The 23,249-nt window shown below is 44.6% G+C and overlaps 1 protein-coding gene across 1 annotated transcript; it reads left to right on the top strand.

Moving 5' to 3' along the window:
* The first annotated feature begins 1,099 nt into the window (after positions 1-1,099).
* Positions 1,100-22,930, top strand: ALDH8A1 (aldehyde dehydrogenase 8 family member A1). The gene is made up of 7 exons (XM_002915073.4): positions 1,100-1,925; positions 5,584-5,731; positions 6,999-7,154; positions 8,783-8,932; positions 13,020-13,276; positions 16,678-16,839; positions 21,831-22,930. Exons 1-7 carry the CDS (start codon positions 1,677-1,679, stop codon positions 22,281-22,283), a joined length of 1,575 nt encoding a protein of 524 aa, XP_002915119.2. The 5' UTR covers positions 1,100-1,676; the 3' UTR covers positions 22,284-22,930.
* The last annotated feature ends 319 nt before the right edge of the window (positions 22,931-23,249 follow it).

Here is a 23,249-nt window from a genome sequence, read left to right as displayed (position 1 = left end):
GGCCCCATTATATAAAATGAGTTCTAATTCCAAAGTTTCTGCAGAGGCTTTGAGCTGCAAAGGTGAGAAGACCAGAGGGGTTGGTCCTTTGTTCAGCAGACCATCATAGGTCAGTTTTCGATTTGCAGAGAGGCCTGAAGCTTCTTTGCACAGGGAATGGGGTGCCTCTTGCTTTGTATGGGTGATCGGCAAGAATTTTGGGAGATTATTTAGAGAGAGACCAGTTAAGGCAGGAGCAGGAGGACGTGAGGACGTGCACAGCCAGCAAATGTCCCAAATGACCAATGAATTTAGAATATCGATATCTCATTGGACTAAATTTTAACTACGAAAGTTGCATATTGATATAAGTTCATCATACAGTATTCAAGAAATTTAAAACATATGGAGTGAAAAGAAGAAGAAACCCTCATTCCCCCCTTGCATCCCCCTCAAGCAGGCATCCAAGGAGATCCTATCGTGTATATTATCCACTAGCTTTCTTTTTATCACTTAACAGTACATCCTTTCAATGGCTAAATAACATTCCTTATTCTGGGTGTCACAACTCATTATAATAATTGTCAGTTGGTAGGTATTTCTATTTTCGATTTTGAAATTACAATATAAAACAATGCCCTGTGACTTACCTACTTTCACCAGAGCAAGAAATACTGTGGGAGAGATTCCGAAAAGGGGAATTACTAGCCTCCACATGGGCACGTTTTAAATGCTGATATGGCCAGATTGCCCTCACGGGCGGGCGTTCTGTGACCCCTCCCACCCCCGTCGGGGGACTAGAAGAGCACCTGCTTTTCCACATCTGCACACAGAGCGGATATTACAGACCTTTTAAAATGTTTTCTAGTCTGACTGGGGAGTCAGGACACCTCTTTGTACCTCACCTTCCCTTGATTAACAATGAGGTGGGACACCTTTCAGGCCTTCATTAGCCAATTGCATCCCTTTTACTGTGAATTGCTTGTTTATAGTCTTTGCTTATATTTTTTCAATTGGATTGTCCAGTTCCCTTACCAATTTATAGAAATTCTTACATGCATCATGGCTATGAGTCCCCGTGTGCTTCCTCTACCCGTGCATAGATGTGGCTTGTGTCCTTACTGGCGTGGCACAGCTGGGAAGATGGGAGCTGCTGGTTTCTGGATTGAGGGACCATTCACAGAGGAGGGAGCCACAGCAAGGAGAAACAGACGAGAGATGGAAAGAGGGCATCTGTCTTCAGTCACCTCTGTGGGGTGAGGGCAGTGATGTGTTGAGGAAAATCACATGATTTGGAGATAAAAGGATTAAAGTTCATTCCTTAGCAACTGCGATTTTGGACAAATTAACTTCTTTGAGGCTTGGTTCCTTGTATCATACAGGGGATTTAATGACTTCACTTAAATAGGATTGTTGTGTGGAATAAATGAGTAAATTCATGTCAAAGACTTGCTTCAGGGTCTGGCCCTCCATGTTTGAACAATAGAGTGTGAACCCAATAAAAGGAGACACACAGGTGCCTTCTGACATTTCAAAGGGCCATGGACACATAAGCTGATGTTAGCTCACCATGTTATTATCCCTTTCTCATAAAATACTGGAAGTCTGTGACATATGCCCCAATCCTCTTCACTCAGAGTTTGGAGACTGGAACATTCCTGAGTGTCAGGCCACCTCCCACTTTTACTGATTGGCAAATGAGGACTTTGGGCCTGGAGGTGAGGACAGGGCTCACTCAGGGTAGGGAAGCATGCAGGGAGAGCCAAAGGGAACAACTGCCACGGAGAAAAGCGGGAGTTGTCTCCACCATGGCTGGAACAAAGGCACTTCTGACGCTGGAAAACTTCATTAATGGAAAGTTTGTACCTTGTAACTCCTATATTGATTCTTATGATCCGTCTACGGGGGATGTGTACTGCAGAGTGCCCAACAGTGGAGAAGAAGAGGTGAGTGGGGCGCCTGGCTGGGGCAGTCTGCTGAGCGTTCCTTGGTTTTGCTCAGGACCTGCATGATCTCAGGGGCGTGGGATCAAGCCCCACACTGGGCTTGTGCTCAGTGCAGAGTCTGCTTAAAGACTCTTTTTCCCTTTCCCTCTGCCCCTCCCCTTCCCTCTCTTTCTCTCAAATAAAGAAATCTTTAAAAAAGGGGTGAGTATGTTCACTTAGAGAAGACCGACATGTACTTCATGTGTTGATGAATTACACATCACTTACATTTCTAGGAGCGAAGAGAGTTGGGAAAAGGTGTAGAATTGTTAAACACAAGCAGAAGGAAGATTTCAGTTCTGGGAAGATTTGCTTTGTAATGGGACTTTAAAGATGCAGGTTTCCCCCACTATCCAAAAGGAGAGCGTTCTTATGAAACTTTTTGAAATGGCGTAAAGTGAAGAGCATCCGTATGAAAACGGCTTTTTTCATAGAAGTGAAAATCCTCTTCGTATTTCTTTTGGTTAGTTAAAACAGGTGCTAATGTAAAAGCGAAGTGGCCTCCTGTGAACTTTCAAAAGGGAATACCTATGTCTGGAACAAAGCCCATGACTTTGTGCAGAAGCAAGTGATTAATCTAGACAACACACAGCTGCCTTTCTCAGACATTCCTTAGTAGGGTTCTAGTAAAAAGTATTATTTGTTAAGAATAATCAGTGTTTCTGTTTCCTTTTCTTTACCAAGTGCTGCCTAACTGCCACTATATTCATGGATTTCTAAAAAAAACCTTGTTACCCCACTAAAACAAGCAAAAGTGAAAGACCCAGGGATTTATCTTAGATTATCCTCTAATAATGCCTTATGTCTTTAAAATATCTAGTGAAGTAAAACTGATACTTGAATGATGAAATGCAAAATCAAATTCCCATATAGTTTTGCATTTAAATTTAACACCATCCTTTTTCTTACACAAAATGCTTAAAGGCCCCAAACATTAAAATTTTTTTAGTGATATAGAATTTTATTTGAGAAGTTTTATAAAATGTTGGCAATATATTTGATTAGTTATCAGTTATCACATTGGCAATGTAAGTGTGTCCGGGCTGATGAATGTGGCTGATGTCCGTAATCTAATGCCTAATGGATTTTAATGTTTAAGACACAAAGAACTAGATTATTTGAAAGATAACTGTAGCCTTCATATGCAAATAAATATATATAAATAAGCCTTCCAATATCCTAAACTATTGTTTTTCTTTTGTTAATAATATTTTAAAACCGTCTTGCATTAAAAAACCTTTAGACTTGTGGATAAAAGTTTGCAAACATTGGCTAATCTGTTGGTTAAACTATAACCCACGATTTTGTTTGTTTCAAATGACCTGGGATAGATGTGGAAAATCCAGCTTTGTGTTATCCAATCCTCCTGGTCTTGAAGTGTTTCCAAAGTAAAGAAAAGTTAAAATAACAAATATGACAAATTTAGTTGAAGTATTTTCTCCGGCTAATGGCCTTTTAAGAAGATAGAATTCAGTATGGATGCATCTGCTGGTAGAGGAATAAATATTTTGGATTGCCTAGCAATTTAACTTGCAAATATCCTCTCTGATCCCTCAAGTCCCAGGTTTTGCTGGCTTGAAAAATATCGTCAACATACAAGCTGCATGCCGAATTTCGCAGAAAGTCTCTTACAGAAAGTGCGGCTGGCGCTGCTAACAGGTTTTGCTCTGTGCTCTGTGTTCACTAAACCCTCTAATACAAATTACCCCCCATGTGAGTCATTAACAACCTACAAATAAGACTCTATCATCGTTCTTACTCCACAGACGACAGTGAGCTAACATTCTCATCTCTGACGCCTGGATCAGTGGCCACACACACACACACACACAAACGCGCGCGCGCTCGCAGACACAACACACACGTGCACGCATGTGTGTGGTGGTGTTTACGTGATAGCTTTGCAGTCATAAGCACAGACTGGAGTCAGACCGCCTGGCTTCAAAGACCAGCTGCACCACTTAGTGTCTACCATCTTGACTTGGAGCTGAACTTCCTTGCGCCTCAGTCTCCTGACCTCTAAAATGGGAATAACAATAACACCTGCCTTCTAGTGTGGCTCTGAGGAGGAAACAGACTGGTAGATGTAAAGCCCTTAGTGTTTGGCAAATAGTAAATGCTTTCTAGGTATTAACTTTTGCTCATATAGATTAATATGTATTCTATAGTACACAGACATAAACCAACTTAGGAAATAGGACTGGATTTGAGTTTTCTGCATAGCAAAAGCTTCGATTTTACAGCGACAGCCTCAGGAAGATAAGCTTTTCCACTGAGCCCGGGAGGAAGGCGCCCTCCCCTTGTTGGCTGGCAGTCAGGCCTCGGGGAGGCTGCAGCCTCTGCTGGAGAACACCAAGGCCACGTTCTTCCTTCATCCTTCTGCGGGTCCACAGAAGAACCCAAAACAGCACTTTTCCAGAAATTTATAATTAAGATGAGAATCGTGTCATCCTTTATTCAGCTCAGCTGGAAGTGACTCTGTTTATAAAGAAAACAAAGGAGCAGTGTGGATCAGATTTTGGGGGAGAGGGTGGTGGAATTGTCAGGTCATGTGATTTGAGAAAGATGCTCGTGGTTGCCTGAAGCCTGTGGAAAAGGATTCTAGAGGCTGGGCCTGGGCCAGGGGTGGAAGAAAGCTGTGAGTGATAATAACGTCTTGTCATGCCTGTGAGAGAGGAGAGGATCGAGACACAGGCTATGGATCTTATCTCTGGGAAAGACGTTGCTTCGACTTTGATGAAGACCAGAAGACTCATTGTGCCTTGCGGGAGTTGGCCTTGCTCAAACCCTTCCATATATTGCTTCCTTTTGGATTTGCTCCAAAACCAGGTCTCTAAGCTGTCTATTCAAACACAGATGCCCTCCTTTCCCACAGGGGCCTCCTTCACTGGGCAGAGCCAGGCAGGGCACAGGGTCTGTGGCTCTGCCTTAGCAGGCCAGCTGTGGTCTTCGGAGCCACCAGTATCCAGGTTTGAATCCTGATGCTGTCACTTATTAGCTGTGTGACCTCTGCCAAGTTACTTAAGTTCTCTGTGCCTCAGTTTCCTCATCCGCAAAATGGGCATAGCAATAGTCCTGGTACAGAATTTTAAAACGGGTTAAATGAAATAATTTGTGTGTTTAGCATATTCCTTTATATATATATGAAAAATTGTCAGTAAATGACTATTATGACTAGTCATTCTGAGTGGAAATGACAATCCGAGGATATGATTTCAAACAAAATTTTAGGCTTTATCAGATATGTTGAAGCTGGATTAAAAGTTGAGAGAGTCTACACATCTAGATGAAGTTTTCTCCGTCATATGCTATTCAAAAAATTTTTTGTATTTTGGCATGATTGAAAATGTGCATCTATTAAAATTCAAATAGCTTCTTTCTGATTGCTGCATCTGAATGCCCTGGCTGAAATGGAGCATTCTTCTTTGTTCTTGTGGTGCCCCCGATTCACTGGTCACGTAAACACCACTTTGCAGGTAACTCAGCACGAGGGAGGGAGTACTGAATATTTGAAATTAGGCAGAAAAAAATTAAGCGTGGGTGGCCCTGTGGATTCTGGATTCATCCAACCTCAGGAGCAATAGTCTTAAGGTGACCCTCTTCCTCTTGCTCCTCCAAGATTGAAGCCGCGGTGGAGGCGGCCAGAGCAGCCTTCCCTGGCTGGTCGGCCCGGAGCCCCCAGGAACGATCGCAGGTGCTGCACCGGCTGGCCGATCTGCTGGAACAGTCCCTGGAGGAGCTGGCGCAGGCAGAGTCCAGGGACCAAGGTGAGTGCAGTGCTTTAGGAAAAGGGCAGTACAATTACTCAGATGCCGGCAATGCCTACCCTCCTTCCAGTAGGTCAGGTGACCTCTGTCTCTTAGCCGCAATGGATGGGACTCAGGGACTCCCTCCATATTAGCCCCCTGGGCCCATCGGGCCAGCCCGGACCTGTGCTTCTCTTGGCCGAGGTAGACGTAGAAGGAAAAATCACCCAGGAGGCTTGCATCTGGCCGGCTTCTGCCCCATTCTGATGGCCCAAGTAGGTCACGGCTAAGCCCAAGTTCCAGGGGCAAGGAAATAAATACACTTTGGCCATTTGGTGGAAGGCATTGCCAAGGTTTTTGGCGAAGGGCATGGATGTGGGGAGAGAAGAAGAAGAGGGCCAATCATGCAATCCTCCACCAATTCTAGGTAGACCATTTCAAAGCAAAAGAAACTGAAGAGCCGTTACGCTCAGGTTATTTAGAAAGAATCCGGTATGTCGGTACTGCACTCCCAACACAACTTCTTAATTTTTATCTCCTTCCCAGAGGCATGGGTAATGGAGTAAATGTCCATAAATCCTTGCAGTACTATCTGTTAGGAAAACCTGAGATCTTTTAAAGTTGTATGTGTGCTATAAATCAGCCTAAAGTTAGGAAGCAGCCTGAGTCCAAACCCTTAAGAAAAAGATGTTTCCTGTTGGTCCAGCTGACACCGGGAGTCCCCCTGAATCACCGAAGACAACTAAGGAACAATCCAGAAAAGCTATGTTTCTTTTTTTGTTCAGTGCCACACATCATCCTCAGGGTCCCCTCAGCCGTTCTGCCAGGTGCCCATCTTAAGGACTTCACCATGTGTTGGGGAGACATTTAATACACATCATATGTTTGTCTAAGTGGTTTTATTGTGTCCTGCAGATACAGCTCTCTTAACACCCATTACTCCAACCCCTTTGCAATATGTGCAAAGCTTGGTGATTTTGAATGGAAAGAGCTGATATGAGCAGAGTGGTCGCATCTGGCGAATTCATGATAGCTACGAATTATTCAGCCCACCAAGCAAAGATTATTTCACTTGATTTTAACCACCCCCCCTTCATCTGATAACTTCATACCTAATTATTTCATGCTTCTCTGAAACCGTGATGCACTCTCTGTGTCGTCAGGGGATGAAGTCTCAGGCTGGAAAGAACCAAGGCTCGGTCAGCGTGAGCTGGGATCACGTATGATCGTGTCTCCACTGTCCTGGCGAAGTATGCAGACCGTGCTTTCTGTTGTTGACTTCTTACAGGGAAAACCATAACACTGGCCAGAACCATGGACATTCCCCGGTCCGTGCAGAACTTCCGGTTCTTCGCCTCCTCCATCCTGCACCACACATCCGAGTGCACGCAGATGGACCACGTGGGCTGCCTGCACTACACCGTGCGCGCCCCTGTGGGCATCGGTAGGTGTTGCCCAGGGACAGCCTGGCCTGCGGCAGAGCGGAGGGGTGCGCCCTCGGGGCCGTAGAACTCATCCAGAGGAACAGACCAAAAGAAGGGAAAGAGCGAATTTTTTCTACTTTGACCGAAAATTAATGGGCCTCAAAAATCTATTTCTAGTTTATTTCCTTTGTGTCACACTCCCTGCTTATTCCTAGAACATTGTTCTTGGGAAATTATCAGGAAAAGAATAATGGTGGGAGGAAATTCACATAAGAAGCTTCCCCCTACCCCTACAATTAAAAAAAAAAAAATTATTTCCAGAGGGTCTTGTAGTTAAGAGCATGGATTCTGGATATGCGCAGGGCCAGCTTCATAACATTTGTATGCTTGAGGATTCTTATTTTAAAAACCGGGAGAATAGTTTAATTTTGTATTTATATATTTGTAGGTCACTTAGAACAGTGCCAGGTAGATTAGTCTTGACTGAATTAGTTGCTTCCCTCTTTCTATTGGAGGACATATAAACACGAGCAATGACTGAAAATATCCACTAGATGTCACTGTTCCTCCAACCGCCAAACACCCTTGTTACATTTTATGACAGGACAAAAGAAAATAAATTAAAAGGAAAGAAAATGGGACATATTACCACTTCGGTTATTTGAGCCCTTTGCAAATCATATTTTTAAGGAATTAGGAAAAGCTCAAACCTCCCTCTTAGAATGTGGTGATATATAATGCAGGAAAAATATTCTGTTATCCTCTAAAGAAAAGATTTTCTAATAAGAAAATAATCACATAAAAATATATGTTTGTTTTCACAGCATAGGTTTAAGGAAAGAGTATAAAATAAGATGAATCCATTTACGTATTCATAAGGTAGATTGTGTGTGTGTGTGTGTGTGTTTGTGTGTGTGTGTTATGGTTGGAAACCTAGTTGGTTTCAGAATATTACATGGAGACACGTTCTGGATGCTGGTTCTATTACTTATTTAGCAATCTTATCTGCTCATGATAAAGGTGAGAACCTAGAGAGAATTTTTTATTAAAAAATCCTCTGGCTAGTTAAAATGAATTTCACAGTTTATGCATCAAAATTCATTGGCTTTACTAATAGGAGGGCCCCCACAAGGCAGACTCAGAAGTCATTTGCTCTCATTTTACCAATAATTCTAAAAAGCTTGAGATTTTATGTCTTAATCCATAACAGGTTAGAAATAGTGATGGAAAAACTTAAAAGAAATAGTAGCTAGACAGTTTGATGATGAAGAAGGAGATAGAAGTTTAAAAAAAATGTAAAAGTCAGTCTGTAAATCTCAAAACTCATCATATTCTGAAACTATTTAGTAACAGGTGACAAACTCTTGGCCCTGGAACTTACATTGCTCTTGTTCATACATGCAATGTTACATCATCGAGAAAAGAGTAAATTGTATTGACTGATAGTTTTAAAAGGCGCAGTAATGCTTGTAATACATTTTAGAGTTATTTCCCTGAGGTTGGCTACAAGGAAGCAAAGTTTGGGGTTTTAGAAAAGTAAGCCTAAGTTTTATGCAGGTTGAAGGAGTTCCATGTTAAGAAACCCAGCTGGCCGGTCTACTTTAAGGAGCCTGCCATTGGTGGCAGTGTTTCTGTTCTCCTCTTATAGCCGGTCTGATCAGCCCCTGGAATTTGCCACTCTACTTGCTGACCTGGAAGGTGGCGCCGGCCATTGCTGCTGGCAATACTGTGATAGCCAAGCCCAGCGAGCTGACTTCGGTGACTGCGTGGATGATGTGCAAACTCCTGGAGAGAGCAGGTAATGAGTTGTGGGTCTGGACAGGCACAGGGTTGGCTTTGGGGTTGCAAGTTTTGTGGGCTTGAGCCACCTCAGCCTCCCTGACATTTGAAAAGTTGTTTTGGATAAAAATCTGCTCGGAGCAAAATTGATTCCATTGACATCTTTGGTTTTCCTCTCTCGGATCCTTTTCTGAGAAATCCCATTCATGCACAGGGCTGAATCACACTGCTTCCTCTCTTCAACCCTGCCTGTGCCCCTGCAGGAATGTTCCCCTGGCAGCGGGGGTAGGCAGGCAGCGAAATGATTGCACAACTGTGAAGTGACAGCAGGCTTAAAGAACCCAGTCATCTTAGACACCAGCCTGCTCCAGAGATGGTCTTCAATGGTCAATTTAAATCTCGTATTTGAACCACATGTTAATCTTGATGCAAGTAAGGCTACTGTTAGGTACTTCACTGGTTTGTATGGTTATACGATACCCACTAGAAGTAGCCATTTTCAGGAGATTTGAATATACCTCCCTCAGTTTTCCCTGCATTTGGAGCCACTGTGTGGAAGCTGATACAATATGGCTCCTTGTCCTCTTTATGTCAACAATGTCATGGCCACATTTGAGGTATGTTCCTGGGTACGTCCTGGGGTATAACTCAGCACGGGCACAGTCTGACACCGCACCAGGGTTGGAGGAAGTCAGGAGACCCTAGCTTGCAACCCACAAGAAAGCCCCTCACTATTAGGTCCCTCATACACACCTTGGGCTGGGATGATGGGTGGGTGGTGGGAAACAGGCTGTCTTTCTGTCAGTCTCTGCTGTACATACTTCCTTCAAGCCCACAGAGACAGTACTGCTGGGCTAACCCATATCCATAAAGTAGGTGGTTGGAAAGAACCCATATCTCCCTCTTCTGGATACTTTATCTCTCCAAGCAAAAACTTACACGTTGGCTTCCAAGAAAGTTGGGACAGTTCTTTACTCCAGGATTTAGAGGGCAGGTTGAACTGTGTGGTCTTATGAGCCTAGCTGCCCGTTTCCCTTGTATTATACAGAGGAATGAGACCTCCCAGCTTCAGTCTTTGGGATGATATTTATGGATGCCTTAGGCTTCTGGAGGGTGTATGATAGAAATGTGCCTACCTCTCCCATGTCCCACAGGTGTCATTCTTTCCTTACATGAGGGATCACATTCTAATGCCATTCTTTGTCAAATTAACTGCCAAGAGTTTACAGAGGTCCATGGCCTTTCTTCTCTGTCTGTTGACTGTAGGCTCCCTGGAGTAGACAGAAGTAGGGCCGATGCTGTGCTGTGATCCATGTTGGGGAGGGCACCCATGCAGGTGGGATGGTGCCACAGAGCTGTGCCCCCAGAGCCACTCTCTCTTGAAGTCAACCACAGCTTGATCTATGATGATTTCTCTTCCCTAAGCACTCTCTGCTTCTATACACCCAGCCCCTGGTCTGCACGAGAGTTTTACATTTCCGTATATTTGCACAGCATTGATCTTCTTCCTTGTGAATGAATAAGCTTGTTACACCAAGACAGTTCTTCTCTCGTTCCCTGCCTCTGCTGGATTCGCTAAACTTTCTTCTTCTGGCCACCACAGAGAGTGTAAGGCTCAAATCGCACTTGTCTTAAGCCCTAGTTTCTCCATTTGGATTGAGAATCTGTATGAGACATGTTTAATAGTGTAAGAAAAAGAAAGCTAGCATGACCTCGTTGTGCATTCTGGGTATTTAAAGAGCCAGTCCTCGAGTCCTGAGCATTGAAACAGACTTGACAGGTGAACTTCCTCTGCGGTAAAATCACTTAAAAAAGTATACCGTATCTCTTTTATAGTTCTAAAATATTTATTTCTTCTTGGGGGCACCAAATGTATGCCTCTTTCCTGGAGTGTGGATTTAGGGCCCTTCCTAGTTTTGTTCCGCCCAATGGAAGCTTGTTGCCATCCTGCCATATTCTGGTCCCTGTGTTGTCCATTAGCCAGCTACTCTGAGTTTTACCGAATTGTTATTTGCCAACGTAGTGCCTTCTTCTCTGATAAGTGGCGTATCTTAAGGATAGAGGGCTGATGTATCTAGAAAAATTCATTACTGTCTCGATCAAATGGCAAAGTGGTGCTGAGAAATAATGGCCAGTAGGTGGCTCTTAACGTATTAACACCAAAGTTCAAGGAAATGTAAAGCATTAATGCCGTTGTGTAGAAGGCAATTGGCTGCAGAAATGAGCTCACTTTCCTGGGATGATAAGTATGTGGTGTTTCTAAGTTTTCTTCACTCTTCGTTAAAATGCTGTTGTATATGTTAGAAGTGATTTGGTCCAATTTTGCCTTCAGGATTTATAAAACCCAATAGTCCACCTTCTCTTGCCCCCAAACCCCAATCAGAAAATATCGGGCAAATATTCACATGCCCACGGTCTGATGGAGATGCAGGACCCCAGCCTGCAAATGGTGGGAAACTCGTCCTTGTCTGTCCCCCATCAACTGCCGTGAGGGCCCCTCTCCTGAGCCTCCTCTTTGCCCCAACGCAGGGCTCAGCAGCTCTCACATGGTGCTTGGCCCTGGGTCTGCCCTTCCTGGCAGTGACCTGTGATCCAGGACCGACCCATGCTAGATTTCAGTGAGTGCACACATGCATATAAAGGTGGGGCCATTAGAGGTGAAGCTCTGCCAGCTCTGCCAGCTGCCACCATGAGTCATTGATTCTCCACACCTGTCACCGAGGCTCACCTGAAGGGGGCCTCGTGTGTCCCCTCAAGTGACCGGGCTAAGGCTCTGGCTTGATGGGAAGGTGTTCTGGATGAAGACGGATCATCAATGAGAACTTGTTATTTATGTGCTTTAAAAGCACATTCTGGAGTTGATGGTTCTAATCCCACAGAGTGTGTTTCTAGTCAGGACAGAATGTCTAACGTGGACAGGGGAAGACTGGGAGCAGGGAAGTAGTTCAAAGTCTTACACGTCGGAGGGGTTCTGCGTCTGCTATACTTCCAGGCTGAAGAAGTGTGGGGAGTAAACTCAGCTAACCTCCGGGGAAACCCTAAGAGCTTCCTGGACACGACACGATTGCACATAGATTTTTTTCCTGGACACATAAAGCTTTCCAGAATCAAGGACCATTTCTGATTTGGATGATGTACACTAAGCCTTCATTCATTCATTCACTTGATTATTTGTTAACCGTCTACACCTGGTTTTGCCTCCTAGTGGTGGCTATTCAACCTCATTTTTGCCTCAGTTGGGATGAGGTGAGGATAGTAATCCTCCCTACCTCATCCAGTGGCCGGGAAATCTAAATCGCTTCCAGCAACGGACTGGCCCACAGTGAATGTGAGTACTTACTGGAATTAATCTATCTGGCAAACTAGGGCCATGGCATGGGGGGGGAGTGCATGGGGAGCAGAACACAGATGCCATTTCTGCCCTTAGATAGCGCACCTGCCAGTGTTCGCTAGGTAATAAACCAGTAAAGCCATAAACACATAAAAAGATACATGCAAACGTGGGGCTAGGGTCTCATGCTAGAAAGATGGGGGCACCTGTTTTTGGGTGTTCTTGGTACTTTAAGTCAGCCCTAGAGTGTATGTCCGTGTCATGGGACACATTGATCTTTAACTCAATGCTCACCTTCCCGGAGGAGCCCTCCCTCACTTCCCTGGGCCAAGACAGTCAGTCTCTTCTTCCCTCTGCTTCACATTTTCACACTGAATTGTGACTCCTGAATGCCAACTTGGAGCAGGGCTCTCCTACCTTACAGGACTTGACCTGCCTGAGGCTATCTCTGCGCCCCCTGCCCCTGATGCCTAGTCAATATCATGGAATGAATTAATTCGAATGTTCTACTCTTCATTTTTCTAAGGCCAAGCACCTGGAGAATCCCACCTAGGGCACCCTGGAGCAAGGTGGTGCTATAGTCTTTGCTTTGCTGTTAAACTGGAGACAGGCATCAAAGTCTGCTCCCACCCGTTCGGGCTACTGTACTTTCCAGGAGAGCCTCTATGTCACCCGAAGTTCTGAACATACAGAGAAGAATGACTGTTATAATTCTGTCACTGTTTCCGTATCCCATCCAGATACAGACCTGGAGACTGTTCTGTTTCCTGTCCAGGTGTTCCACCAGGTGTGGTAAATATTGTGTTTGGCACGGGGCCCCGGGTAGGCGAGGCCCTGGTGTCCCATCCAGAGGTACCTCTCATTTCCTTCACGGGGAGCCAGCCCACAGCCGAGCGGATCACACAGCTGAGTGCTCCCCACTGCAAGAAGCTCTCCCTGGAGCTGGGGGGCAAGAACCCTGCCATCATCTTTGAGGACGCCAACCTGGAGGAGTGCATTCCAACGACGGTCAAGTCCAGCTTCGCCAACCAGGTGTGTCCTCTGGGTTGGTTTGGTTTGTTTTTAGTTAGTTTGCTTTTAAACGCTGTGACCAGGTCAGACTGGGTCTGTTTCATCACGGGGCCAAGCCAGGAGCGAGGGGGTCCGTCTGGTGCCGTTTCAGGGAGAGGAGGTTGTTACGTTGTGTTCTTCCACTGCCTCTCTGTTTTGTCTCGATGTCCGTCTGCGGTCTTGCGGAATCACAGCTTCTGCTGTGCAAGCTCCAGTTCTTGAGTTACGCGGCTTGTCAGGCATTACCAGCCACGGGCAAAACGGTGGATTGTTTGCTTCGCCAAGCTTTTTCATCCCTTTATTCATAGTTACCGCCGTTCTCTTTTTGCTGTCTAAATGTCCTATCTCCAGTAAACCTTGCGTTCCCCCCAAAGCATCCCAAATGCAGCACACACTTAGAAATGATGCCTGAACCAGTCGAGAGCACGTTTCTGATGTTGGAGTCATGGATGTCATGGAGTCATGAGCAACATTGCACCTTCCAAAATTGTGACCAGATGTATTTCTGGAGGCCACAGTTCTCAGCAGATTCTTCGAGGCCATGGCATCCCAAAGGGTTAGGAACCCTGACCCAGACAGGCCAGACTGTAAGCCTCACAAAGAGTCTGCTTTGGGGTCGCATTTGACCTTCAACGCCCAGGATCAGGCCTAGGGTGGAGCAGCTGTGCACAGATACTGAATGATTTTCTCCAAAGGGTCTGCTTTTTAAAAATTTTAGCAGCGAACAAAGAATTAACTAAAGAGTTAGAGCCGCCATAGAAAGAAAGATGAGTGAAATGAAGTCTATCTGTTTAACTTGCATAAGTTGCCATAACCTTTTGAACCTTCATTTCTTTACCTGTAAACTCATGGAAGCAGAAATGATGCCTTCCAGTAGCGATTTTGTGAGTTGTAGACTGAAAACCATGCTTGACGGTGGTTCTTTTGGTGATCATTATAATTGTAATTATTTCTCTCACTGTAATTCTTAGAGAAAGTGGCCTTTTTTCTGTATCTCTCTCTGTACCTCTATTTACAGGTACGTCTGTGTCTATAAGGAGAGTTTTTCTGGATCAATAGACTTAAATTTTAGATTTTGGAAAATAGACTTGCAATTTCATGATATAGCTATTTTAATCATTAAAATAAACAAGTACCAAAGTGAACAATTAAATCAAGCATTTGGGTGGCTTAGTGGCAACAAGGGTAGGGGGCAAGCTGTAGAGGGAGAAACAACCGAGAAGACATTGGGTGCACTCCGCATGAAGGAAAACATTCTGAGCATGGGGATGGACGGTAGCTTCTTGGCTACCAGGATTGTGCCAGAACTTGAAATTGCTGGGAGAGCCTTCCCCTTGGGGGTATTTTAAATGTCAGTGGGGAAAAGGACAGGAACCCAACTGGCGAATTCAAGACAACAAACAGATTTTAGGCAAACTCGAGGGGCTGGTTTCTTTTTCCTGAATGGAGAGATGAGTCCCATGTAGCGAGCAGTTCTTCCTCAGTTGAACATAATGGGCCCCTTCGAAACATCTCCGTCACGCGTAGTCGCCTTTGGCCGGGGGCACACTCACACTTCGACATGCTGTGGGACACAGAAGAAATGAATGCGGACTTGAACATCAATCACTCAGACTGAAGTTGAGACTTCCTGTGCCTGGTGGACTTGGGCTTGTGTTTGTTTAAAGCTCCATTTTCCAAATCGTAAGCTGGGAAAACTACTGCACTGCCCAATTATTATGAGAAAAGCACCCTGCACGGTGCCCGGCATGCAATAAATAACATTTCCCTTTTCTCATTTCCTCCAAAGTCATGCCCCTAGAGATCCTAGCATTACCTATGCTTTCCTGGCACTAAGTAATCAGGGAAACCCGGATCAGGTAACCCCTCAACTCTCTTTACCACGCCCTCCCTCCCCACATGGCAGAGGGCACTTGTGTCTGGACATTTCCCCGGCCAGATATGTAGCTGGTTCTTATAGTGATTCTGGGTTGCAGAGAGAATTTTTTGTTTCAAAACAGGGACGATTTAATTTGGACAATACACCTTTGCATAACTATCAAAATAATTAGAAATATTCCATCCTTAGGATGATTGTGAAGATCAAATATAAATGTGAAAATCGTTATTTATATAGATACATACTTACCATACATACATAATGCTTTGAGGTGTCTAGACCGTGGTTTGTAAGTGATTGCATGCCATATTCAAACGATAGTAAGGATCACTTTCACTCGGGCTCCTGTTAGCCCCTCTGCGCAGAACATACAGTATCTCTATTTGGATGTCTACTTGGCATCTGAACCTCACTGTGCAAAGCAGAACTCTTGACTTCCCTCCCTCTCCTTTCCCTGCAATACCGCTCCTCTCCCTTGGGCTTGCCTTTCCGGGGCACTACCATCTGCTCAGAGGCTCCATCAAAAACCTTGTTCTTACCCCGACCTTGTATCTCACTCACCCATCAACCCATCTTGTCGGTTCAATCATTCATATATATCTTGGAACCCATCACTTCTGCAGAGCATCGATACTCGTTTTCTTGCACTTTGGGCTCCCGTGTCCCTTTACAAATCTGGTGACGTCATGGATGCCTATCACTTAGCTCATCTCCGCCGGTCCTGCCCTGGTCTAAGCTACCTCCGCTTATCTGGACTTCTGGAATACTCTCTGAGCTCTACTCTGATCCCACTCTCATTCCCTTCCATTCTATTCTCCACCCAGCTGCCGGAACGATCATTTAACAATGGAAATCTGATTATATACTATCATGCTGCTGCTTAAAGCCTTCCGCGGTCTTTTCACGAGACCGGCAGCAAGATGCAAACTCCTTGTGAACCTGTGGGACTCCACGTGGTATGGCCTTGCTCCTTACCTCCTGTCCTCCTTTCCTACCCTCCCTCCCCCCATTCCTGCCTCCTGTTTGCCTTCTTGCTTCGCCGCACACACCGCACCACGGCAAGAACGCTTCTGCAGCAAGAAGCCGCTCTACCCTTCCTGCTGAGAATTGCCTTCTTCCACGTGGAGCCCAGGCATCTCCTTCCCATCAATCAAATGTCAATTCAAATACCCCCTCTTCACAAGGGCCTTCCAGAACTCCCTTTACTAGAAGGGACTAGAAGCGGCACTTTTCCATTGATTTCTATTCCCATCCTCTGCTTAATTTTCTTGTATTGCTTTGCTCATGACCTAAAATTATATTATTGATTGAGCTCATTTACTTGTGCTGTTGTCTGACCTCCCCACAACACTGTGTGTTCCCCATGGTGGGACTTTGTTTTATCAGTGTCTCCCATGGCCTCGACCAGTGCTTGGCAACTGGCACGTAGGTGCTCAGAAATGCAGGGTGACCTACCCATGAAGGAGTGTGTCTTGCCATTGTCCTCACGTGTCATTCTTGACAGGGTGAAATCTGCCTCTGTACCAGCAGAATCTTTGTCCAGAAGAGCATCTACAGTGAATTTTTGGAGAAGTTTGTAGAAGCTACCAGAATGTGGAAAGTTGGCATTCCCTCCGATCCATCGGCCAGCATGGGGGCTCTGATAAGTAAAGCTCATTTGGAGAAAGTAAGTAAATCTCTGCAATGGGAGTTTGGGGAGAAGCCCAGTGCAGGGCATAGCACACACTCATGCTTTGAAATGTTGTTAATTACTACCCTATTCTTAAAAAATTCCTACCTGTAGGAAGTGGTTTCTGGATAAAGAGTCTACAGACGTTAGATATGAATACACAAAATGTAGTCCAGATTAAAGCAGCATCTATCTGGAATGAATGAGTTTGAGAGGTCAGCGTGGAGATACCATCAAGAGCAAGGAAGACAAATTTCAAACATAAGGGTCAGCTGATAAGAATGATGTGGACTAAGGGTGGCAGGAATTTCCATCGATAAAAGTTCTCAGTGGAAAGGGTTCTGCTGGTGGCTTAGAGCAGATGGAATTCTGGACGTGCCAGCAGGCACGATCCAAATGACGTGGTCTTAGTGGGTAGGGTTCGTGGTGGTCTACACGGGGGAAGCTGCGGATGGTCTCTGGCCGGTATGTGGAATTTAGGTCTTTAAGGTGATCGTTATGTATGACCTCATGTGACTCCCAAAATAAATCATAGAATGTTCGAGCTGGAGGCCCCGTTTTCAGCGCTGGTAACGGAGACCCATCAAGGAAAATATGCCCCCGTCAGTTAGCCAGTGAGGGACAGAGCCCTTACTTAAGTTTGTAGAAATCTTTGACACGGCACAGAATTACTGCATTTTACCTTTGACCTTTACGACATTGTGAAGCCCAGATGCTCTTGGCGGAGGGAGTAGTAGCGCGGTGGCCTCTTCTTATTTCTTCTGTTTTCTCAGTGAACTAGGAAGCAGGGTGAGGAGGGGAGAAGGTGCTGAGGGCTCGGGAGGGAGGAGAGGGTGTGAAACAGTCCTGCAGGACACCAGGAGGGATTCCCGTTGTTTCTAGCATTGTAACCACAGAAGCTGTGGACAGAAGCCAAGAATCCTAGTAGATCTAAACCACAAATGATATTTGATTTTTTTAAAGACTTGAAACATTGACGAGGTTCTAGGCCCGGTGTCAACCTCTCTCTCACGTATCTTAGCCCAGAAATGCCATTGTCAATGAAAACAAATTATGCCGGAAAGACAAGCGTTTACTTAACATGTTGGTTGGATTTTGTTTGCTTACTGTCATTTCAATGTAGTACACTTAGGTGCCATGAATAACTCTGAAAATGGTGAAGCTTACAGTAAGCAGTTTTTTTTTTTCCCGACCACATTCAAACATAAGCCCAGATTTATCTTTTAAACAGAAGCTTTTAAAACTCCCATGTATTTTTACCATCATATGTTTTCTATCTCGGTCAAATAACTAAGAAAAGAAATAAACTTTCTATTTTAGAATAACTGAAGATTTATAGAAAAATCTCAAAGATGAGGCAGAGAGTTTCTGTATCCACGCACACAGCTTTCCCTTTTGCTAATGTCTTCCGTGTCCATGATACAATGGTCCACACTAAGAAACCAAGGGTGGCACATAACTATGAGCCAAACTGCAGACTTTTCAATCAACTTCTCTTGACTTTCTACTTGATCCTTACAGAAAATAATTTTTCAGCCACTTCATTATTAAAATAAAGTACAATGAATTACTCTGCCCTCATCTCAGAAAGCTCCATGGCTCTACCGCTTTTAAGGAGAAAGATTTTGTACACATGGTTAAAAATTTCAAAATAGTTTTTTATCATTGGCCAATTTATTTTTATTTTTTTAATTTTTTTTTGAGATTTTGTTTATTTATTTGAGAGAGAGAGAGAGCATGAACAGGAGGGAGAGGGAGAAGCAGGCTCCCCGCTGAGCAGAGAGCCCCACATGGGGCTTGATCCTAGGACCCCGGGGTCACGACTCAAGCCAAAGGGAGACTCTCAACCGACTGAGCCACACAGATGCCCTGGCCAATTTATTTTATTGTTCTTTTTCTAGGGAAGAACACTAAAGATGGTATTCCCATTACTCTGCCACATATAAACGTGCTGCGATCAATGCAGCTCTCTTGTTTTGTGGAGACTGGATCCCCCCTTCCCCCCGCCCTGTAGAGCGGCCCTCAGGTGGCCTTACATTGCCTCCCCCACATGAAGCGTAGGGCAATCCTGCTGAGGCTCCGAGGGTTCCTCGACATCCGCCAGCCTCACTGCTCCACCCTGAGCACGAGTGCCCAGATGCAAGGAGTCTCGGCTTCCCCTTCTGAGTCTCCCACCAGGTGGACCCAGGATGGGGCCTGGCAGGTCAATTTTTGTGAGAAGGCCCTGGTATCTCGGCCCTTGAAAGAGAGAACTAATGGAAGCAGCTAAGGCAGTGTAAATGTGGCCTTTGCAGTGGGACGCTTTTCAGTTTGCTATGCTTCGGAGATCAAGGAGGGAGTGGACACGTTCCACTGGTGGCCATCCTTCCTCCCCTCTCCCAGAAAGCTGTGGGGGCTGCGTCGCAGGGGGGGCCTGCCTGCCATCTTTGTATTGCACTTCTCCACTGCAGTCTGTCTGTGTCTTCTTTGAAGCAAATTAGCCCTGCAGAGTCTGGGTCTCGTGTCCATCTTACTTCTGTGTGGTTGTCACGATAGATGGCGAGGCAGTGACAGAAGAGTGCAATTAGAATACGTAGAAGTGTTCTGTCGTGGCAAAGGGCGCAGAACCTCACAGGGATGCAGGTCGCTCGTAAGTGGGTGTGTGACTCTCCCGCGTCCCAGTCATCAGGCGACTCTGTCCTCTGGGAGTGAAGAAAAGGCTCTCTGCCTGTTTCACAGGTTGCTTTTTGTTTTTGCTTTTGTTTTTCTTTTTACCGCCGCGAATTATTTTCCAGGTGACTGTCTGGAGAGCCTGGCTAGATGCCAGCCTGCCCATAATGCAGGTGATCGGAGATGGAATGCTTGAGTGTTGACAGGCTGGCAGAGCACAGGGCAAGTTCGCAGGGGCATTCCCCAGTAGGGCCGGGCTGCGGGCCCTTAGTAAAGGTCCACCTTTGCAGTTTGCTCTCTTCTTTTGTCAGGTTAAAAAAAGCTGACCTGCAGGGTGGGCATATCTCTGAAGTCTCCGAGCTAGTAAGCATCGGATGGTGTGTTAAACCACCACTTTCTTCACCAACAGCACCAGTGGTGACGGGCATTCAGAAGACTTTCTGCATGCCAGGCATTATGCGAAATATTTTAAATACATTTTATCTAATCTTACAAATAGGTGGGAACATTAATCCCATTTTTCAGAGGGGAAACAGCATTGAAAATCCCTCAACAAGCAAGTGGAGGGTCTGGGATTTGAACCCTTGGGCTCCCCCACCTGCCCATCTGACCTCTGTGCTTGGATTTTATGGGCAAAGCTACGAAGTACTAACTACTCTCTGCCCTCAGAAGAAGTTTTATAGTAATAATTGATTACATTTTATGGCATATTACCAGTCACAACATTTTCTTTTTCAGTTTTCCTGAAAATCTCCGTCCCTGAGCCGTTAGTATAGATATCATTCTATCGTCCAGTGATACTTTTTCCAGAAGATAAATTTGGTTTAGTGTGCATCATCTTATATATTACAAATTGGAAAAGTTCACCATTTGAAAATTTTCTTTCATCTTTTATTAACCAAGAGCCCCTAAGAGATAATCATGAAATTCCATGTAGACGAGATAATCTAAAGCCACTCTGTGTTTGAATCATAGAAAAATGTTCAGGCCCTGAGTTTAGCAGGTGCTCCTGGAGATCTTTGCCTCAACTTCCCTGTTCACTCATTATATTGCCTTTGGCATCTTTTAATTAATCTGAGTGGGTTGTTTCAACAGGAGTAAGAGAATAGGGGAAAGGGAATTCCAGACCTAATTTAGTCTCCACCCACAAACTAGACTAGGGCTTTTTTGGGAGAGCTTTGAGATCATTGGGCGCATTAGGGGAAAATGTGTAACAGAGCGGAATACGAAGCTGTTCCAAATAATATATTTTTTAGAAGTCTTTGACTCCATGGCTTATTAAGTGTTCTGTAAACTAGAGCAAAATTAATAATAAAACAACATTACTGTTTAATTTTTACATGGCAAACACATAGCTGTGCATTGAATATAGTTCTACAATGGAATACTAATCTAATACTGGGGCCAAATGCTCAGATAAATATGTGATAAGTAGGAATCCAAAGTGTGACTTCAAAATTTACCCTGCCTTTGATGTACTGCTTAACTGTTTTTCTATACTTTTAATTTTGGGGATTACTTTTCTACTTCTCCTATGCTTTACTATCCTCCAGGGGTAGGATAATGTATCACTGTGACTGCAATGAAATTTCCATATATAAACATACACATCATTTCATAATGAGCCATTTCTACAACCATTGTTAATAAGCATCTGTCACTGTCTCCAAGTTACTGGGTTTACTTATTACATAATTTATTTCCCATTATAGTTACCTAGTCTATATTAACTAGGTGTATTTTCAGAACATAATCAGTAATGAGACTAGAAGTTAGAAGTGAATTATTCTGGAAGCCTATCCATTGAAGGGCATCTTGGCCTTTCATGAAATCTTATGCACCATTCAACTTCCCACATTCTGCAATTGACAGAGCGCCCCCCCCACCCCACCCCAAATTGAGTAACTATTCTTTTGTGTATTTAACTCCTGAAAATACCTGAGTGTGAGTTCTAGCTCCCCCGTTTATTAGTTGTATGAACCATCTACCCTATCTGAGGCTCAATTTTATCATCAGCAAATAAGAGAGAATAATATATAGCTAATAGAGTTTTGAGAGAATTAAATGAGAATGTAAGAAAAGCATTTATCTACGTGCCTGGGACTTAGACAGTAAAGAAATTACTTCCCTCCTCTTCCGTAGGAGGGCTGAACGCCCAAGTGATGGTCCGAGCACTTCTGCCCTCAGGCTAGCAGCTGAGCGGTAAGATAATCCACTTTAGATTTCTTAGCAGTGGCCTTATACATATTTCCTACATGATTCAAAAATATTGAATTTTCTGCTGCTTTGTGTCAAGTCAAATGGTAAGATGTTGCTAATCACGGTTTTCACTCGCCCAGGTCAGAAGTTACATCAAGAAAGCCCGGACGGAAGGGGCCCGGATTCTGTGCGGTGAGGGGGTGGACACGTTGAGTCTCCCCCCCAGGAATCAAGCAGGATACTTTATGCTTCCCACAGTGATCACAGACATTAAGGATGACTCTTGCTGCATGAAGGAAGAGATATTTGGTCCAGTGACGTGTGTCGTCCCCTTCGATAGTGAAGAGGAAGTGATTCAAAGAGCCAACAGCGTTAAATACGGGCTGGCAGCCACAGTGTGGTCCAGCAACGTGGGCCGTATCCACCGGGTGGCCAAGAAGCTGCAGACGGGCTTGGTCTGGACCAACTGCTGGCTCATCAGAGAGCTCAACCTCCCTTTTGGGGGGATGAAGAGCTCTGGGGTGGGTAGAGAAGGAGCCAAGGACTCTTATGAATTTTTCACTGAAATCAAAACCATCACCATTAAACACTGACCTTGGCCAGTGGAGAAGCTGTTATGGTCCATGCCTGGCTGCAGAGAGTCAGTCGTCCAATGCAGTGAGCAGATACACCAGAATAAATTCCAGCCACATCTTGGCTCAGCGGGTTTTCTCTACCTTATTCTCAGTAGTTCGTACTTTTATTCGTTGTCAAAGAGAGGCTGTCTGTTTTCATTGTGGAGTCGAAGAAGAGAAGATTTCTGAGCAGGAAGGCACCAAAGCAAGCCAAGTAATTGTCACATTCCTTCTCTGTTGTGTTTTCACTGTAGTTTTTTTCATCATTTTGAATGAATTCTTGGGAATTTACAGATACTCATTTTTTTCATTCTTAAGTATATGTATGAATGTCAGTGATGAAATAACATGGAATTTGTCAGAGCAGGCCTATATGGGAGGCCCCACTACATACATCTGTCCAAGGACAAAGGAAAATAAAATAATGACACTTTTGGAGGAAACTTGAAGCAAAAAAAGGAAATAGTTTGATCCATTTCTACTCTGGAGTCTCATCAATTCCAATTCTGTCTCTCATGAGACTTGCAACCCACTAATCCTAAAAGAATAAATGTTAAGCAATTTTAGGAGCCAATATGACATACGTCTTCTTGAATTATCCTTTATTCCCCTTTATCCCCATCCTTTAGGGGTATGGGCTTTATACAAAGTAATAAAGGTATTTCTAGTGGCTTTTTTCTGGATCCCCTAAACTGAGGTTTACAGAGATTAAAGTAGCATGCTCAAGGTCACACGAATGGCATGGGGTAGAGGAAGGATTTGAACCCGGGGCTCTCAGTTCTATAAAGCCACGATCTCTCACTACCTCACACTTGCCTTGGGTTCTGCTCCAGAAGCAGCCACATACTTATGGTTCATGGAACACATCATGTTGGTTCTGCTCTCCACGTCTCCCTCCCTCTCCCTCTCTCCCCTGTCCCACTCAGCCGTGCAAACCAGGAACTC

This window comes from Ailuropoda melanoleuca, chromosome 10 (genome assembly GCF_002007445.2).
Source record: "Ailuropoda melanoleuca isolate Jingjing chromosome 10, ASM200744v2, whole genome shotgun sequence".
NCBI lineage: Eukaryota > Metazoa > Chordata > Mammalia > Carnivora > Ursidae > Ailuropoda > Ailuropoda melanoleuca.
The sequence above is the reverse complement of the archived record's forward strand: the minus strand, read 5'-3'. Positions and strand labels throughout refer to the sequence as shown.

What these genes read in the sequence shown, in the direction of transcription:
- ALDH8A1 (XM_002915073.4), top strand. Translation starts at nt 1,677, where the DNA reads ATGAGGACTTTGGGCCTGGAGGTGAGGACAGGGCTCACTCAGGGTAGG. An exon ending in GCGCGCCCCTGTGGGCATCG is followed by an intron (nt 7,155 to 8,782) that starts GTAGGTGTTGCC and finishes CTCCTCTTATAG; the next exon opens with CCGGTCTGATCAGCCCCTGG. An exon ending in CAAACTCCTGGAGAGAGCAG is followed by an intron (nt 8,933 to 13,019) that starts GTAATGAGTTGT and finishes TTTCCTGTCCAG; the next exon opens with GTGTTCCACCAGGTGTGGTA.